Source organism: Alligator sinensis, unplaced genomic scaffold (assembly GCF_000455745.1).
Source record: "Alligator sinensis unplaced genomic scaffold, ASM45574v1 scaffold1409_1, whole genome shotgun sequence".
Lineage (NCBI taxonomy): Eukaryota > Metazoa > Chordata > Crocodylia > Alligatoridae > Alligator > Alligator sinensis.
The window spans coordinates 91,734-96,137 of record NW_005843442.1 but is presented as its reverse complement, the minus strand read 5'-3'; the positions used below and the strand labels follow the sequence as shown (position 1 = coordinate 96,137).

The 4,404-nt window shown below is 62.1% G+C and overlaps 1 protein-coding gene across 1 annotated transcript in view; it reads right to left on the bottom strand.

Annotated features, from left to right (window-relative positions):
• Positions 1-569: 569 nt before the first annotated feature.
• The window catches only part of TGFB1I1 (transforming growth factor beta 1 induced transcript 1), an 8,446-nt gene continuing 4,611 nt past the window's right edge, over positions 570-4,404 (bottom strand). The window contains exons 8-11 of the mRNA XM_014527342.2: positions 3,991-4,192; positions 3,168-3,249; positions 2,452-2,600; positions 570-1,850 (exon numbers count right to left, since the gene is read on the bottom strand). Coding sequence (XP_014382828.1) covers positions 1,584-1,850; positions 2,452-2,600; positions 3,168-3,249; positions 3,991-4,192 — 700 coding nt within the window. The 3' untranslated portion in view covers positions 570-1,583. The remainder of the gene's footprint in view (positions 1,851-2,451; positions 2,601-3,167; positions 3,250-3,990; positions 4,193-4,404) is intronic.

Here is a 4,404-nt window from a genome sequence, read left to right as displayed (position 1 = left end):
GGCAGGGGGCAATAAGAGGCTGGGTGGGTAAAACAACCCCCCGGGCTCCTGCCCCACCCCCATACTGTGCGGGCAGCCACAATGCGACCAGCTTTGGGGTGGAGGCAGCAAAGTGGATCAAGTTGGCATCCCCGGGTGGGCCTAGGTCTGCTTGGGCGGGGCCTAGTGGGTGTGGCTGTGGTGGGGTGGAAATCTTGCCCCGCCCCTATGCTAGGTGGGTGTGGCTTCTTGAGTATGGCTTCATTGTGCAGGGGCGGAGACGGAGCGCCATGGCTTCCAGGAAGTGGGTTGGGCTTGGTCCATCCAGGAAGTCAATGTGGCTCCGCCCTCCCCCTTAGAAGCAGGTGGAGCCTGCTTGAGGTGATGGGCGTTGCTGCGCTTGGGGGGTGGGATTTGCCTGGCCACCTACTGGGCTGGTGGGCGTGGCTGTGCTGCGGGTGAGGACTGGGCAGGGCTTCCATGCAGGAAGTGGGTGTGGCTCTGCCCCCAGCCCGGAAGTGGGGTTCTAACCCCGGAAGTGGGGTTTTGACCTTAGAAAGGGGTGGAGCTCTGCCCTCAGCCTGGATGTGGGCAAATCTTTGAACCTGGAAGTAGGCGGGCCTTTGCCCCCTGACCCGGAAGTGTGGTCCCCAACCCAGTGGGCCTTTCCCGCTGGAAGTAGGTGGGCCTTTTTTCCCAGAAGTGGGTGGAGCTCCGTCTGTAACCCAGAGGTAGGGTCCCCAAACAGGAAGTAGGCAGGGCTTCTAACCAGGAAGTTGGTGAGGCTCCACCCCCACCTGGAAATGGAGGTCCCTAAACAGGAAGTGGGTGTGGCTCTACCCCAGCCCAAAAATGGAGATTCCCAAGTGTGGCCTTTATCCAGAAAGTAGGTGTGGCTCAGCCTGCATATGGAGGTCCCCAACCAGGAAGTGGGCAGGGACGCTACTCAGGAAGTGGGTGTGGCATCACCCCAACTCAAAAATGAGTCAGCAAACAGGAAGTGGGTGTATCTTCTACCCTGGAAGTGGGTATGGCTCCTCACCAACCTGGAAATGGGGGTCTCCAAACAGGAAGTGGGTATGGGGCCTACCCAGGAAGTAGGTGTGGCTCCACTCCAACCCAAAACTGGGGGTCCCTAAACAGGAAGTGGGCAGGGACTCTACTCAGGAAGTGGGTGTGGCTCCACCGCAACCCAGAAAAAAAGGTCCCTAAAGAGGAAATGGGTAGAGTTTCTACTCAGGAAATGGGTGTGGCTCCACCCCAACCCAAAAATGATGGTCCCTAAACAGGAAGTGGGTAGAGTTTTTACCCAGGAAGTGGGCGTAGCTCCACCCCAATCTGGAAATGGGAGTCCCCAAACAGGAAATGTGAGTGGGGTCTACTTCCTGCTTGTGGACCTGCATTTTTGGAGGTCCCCAAACAGAAAGTAGGTGTGGGCCCACCCCCACCCAAAAACAGGGGCCGCCAAACAGGAAGTGGGTGTGTCTCCCACCCAGGAAGTGGGTGTCACTCCCCCCAACCCAAAAATAGGGGTCCCCAAACAGGAAGTGGGTGCATCCTCTACCCAGGCAGTGGGCGCAGCCTCTGCCAAGGAGGGCAGGACCTCAACCAAAGAGCTTGAGGAAGCAGGGCTGGCAGTAGGGCTTGGCGCCGTGCTCCTGGAAGGTGCCCTTGGTCAGCGGGCGCAGGCAGAAGGCACAGACAAAGTGCTCGGGGTGGAAGCGCCGCGCCATGGCGGTGACGCAGCGCCCGGCGATGGGGCCCCCGCACCCGCCGCACAGCGACCCGCGGCGCTGGTGGTAGTGGCGCTCGCAGTAGGGACGGCCCCCATGCTCGAAGAAGCTGCCCTGCGCAAAGGGCGCGTAGCACTCCTGGGGAGGGAAAGGGGGGTCAGGGCTCACCCCCTTTGCCAGGATCCGCCCCCTTGACCAGGCCCCGTCCCTTGCCCACACCGCCAACCCACTTCCTTTCCCCAGGCTCTGCTCCCTTCCCACCTTCTTTCCCCACCCCTATCACAGGCTCCACCCTCCCCTCCCCCTCTAAGCCCCACCCCGTTCCCCTCCCTCCCTCCAAGTCCCACCCCTTCCCCTACCTCTCACTTCCCTTCTTAACCCCCTGCCTCCTTTCCCTAAAGCCCTGCCCCTACCTAATTCCCTCCCCTCTAACCCCTAAGCCCCTCCCCAAGCTCCACCCCTTCCCGGAACCCCTCCCCTCCCTTCTCAGGGCAGCCCTCATTCTCCTAAATCCCCACCCCCTACCTCAGGCCCCCCCCTTCCTCCAAGCCCCTCCCCCTCTCCCACCCCAAACCCCACTCCTTCCCTTCCCTATTTTCTCACCCCTGCCTCCTTCATCAAAGCCCCACCCCCTAGCTCAGGTGCCACCCCCTTCCCTCTCCCCTTCCCCAGGCCCTGCCCCTCCAAGCCCTCTCCCCACCCTCCTCAGGCCCCAACCCCTTCGCCGAGCCCTGCCCACCCGGCAGACGAAGCAGTGCGGGTGCCAGAGGGCGCCAAGAGCAGAGATGTAGCTGTCCAAGATGGCGGCGCTGCAGGCCTGGCACCGCGCCGAGAAGAGCTCGGCGAAGTCATCGCGGCAGTATGGGCGCCCCTCTTTCTCATGGAAGCCTGGGAGGCAGGAGGCGGGGTCAGTGGGGCAGAGGGCAGGGCCCCCAGGAGGCCCCACCCCCATCCCTCACACAGCAGAGAGGGGGCGTGGCTTGAAGACCCTGCCTCCTCCCGTGGGTACTCCCAAAATGGGGGAGGGCTGAGCCCCACCCTTCAAGGCCCAAAGTGGGAGGGGGTGGGACTTCTTGGTAGCCACACCCCCTACAAGCAAGAAGAGGTACTGGCTGATGTAAAGCCCCGCTTCCTAGATGGGGTATGGAGGAGGCTCCCTGGTAGCCACGCCCCCTTCTGATGCAGGTGTGGGGTGGGCGGGATGTGGCTTCTGGGAAACCCCACTCCCTGAGTGGGTCATGGGTGAGGGGGTGGGAATTCTCAGGTTCCTCGCCCCAAGCAGGCCCAATGAAGGGTGGGGGTGTGGCTACAGGGAAGCCCTGCCTCCTGGGATTGGTGTGTGGGGACAGGGGGCGGGGCTGACAGAAAGCCATGACCCCTGGGCATGGAGGGGCTTGTCCCTGACAGGGAGGGGGAGGGGCTCCCAGCATGCTGTGCAATGCCCTGCCCCCTCACCTTCCTCGCCAAAGGGCTTCCCACATTTCACGCAACAGAAGTGCTCTGGGTGCCAGTTCTGGTCCAGCGCTGTCACCATTTTCTGGGGGGGAACAGGGGAGAGGGACACCTGGTGACATCACTGATGGGCAACCCTGCCCCTTGCAGCACAGTGACATCACTGTGGGGTAAACCCACCCATTGCAATGCAAGGAGAACCCAACCCATCTGGCGCAGTGACATCACTGCCGGGCAAACCCACCCCTTCCCACACAGTGACATCACTACAGGAGTGACCTGCATCTTGCAGTACAGTGACATCACTGCAAGGCAACCCCACCCCTTCCAGTGAATTGGCATCAACATGAGGCAAACCTGCCCCTTCTGGCACAGTGACATCACCACAAGTGAGAACTGCCCCTTGTGGCGCAGTGACATCACTGCTGGGCACACCCGCCCCTTCCAGCAAAGTGACATCACGGCAAGGCAGCCCGCCCCTTTCAACACAATGACATCACTGCCAGGCAAACCCACCCCTTGCAGCACAGTGACATCACTGCCCGGCATTCATTCCCCTTTTGGTGCAGTGACATCACTGCAGGGCAACCCCACCGTTTCCTGACCAGTGACATCACTACATGGAACACCCACCCCTTCCTGTGCAGTGACATCACCACTGGGGAACCTCACCCCTTGCAGCACAGTGACATCACAACACGGTAAAACCACCCCATCCGTTGGCATGACATCACTGCAGGTCAATCCTGTCCCTTGCAGCACAGTGACCTCACTGCAGGGCAACCCCACCCCTTCCCACGCAGTGACATCACGGCCCCTGACTCACGTCCAGGATAGGCTGGTGGCAGCGGGCGCAGCGGGGGGCGAAGCGCTGGAAGTAGTCGCGCTCGCAGTACGGGGCGCCGTCCTTCTCGAAGAAGTTGCAGCCGCCAAGCGCCACGCCGCACTGCGCGCACACGAAGTGCTCGGGGTGCCATGGCGAGCCCAGTGCCGTCACCACCTGCCCACACGCACCGGCAGGCAATTGGGGGGCTGGCCGCACCGCCTGGGCCCACTGAGCCTGCCCTGGCTCCGCCCCCTCAGCCAGGCCCCGCCCCTTCCTCCTGACCATCCCATAATCACCTTCCAGGTCCTGGCCCTGCCCTCTCAGACCATGCCCCTCCTCCTTCTCCCTAAGACCCACCCATAACCCCCTTCCAAGCCTTGGCTCCACCCCCTCACAGCCAGCACCTCCCACTCC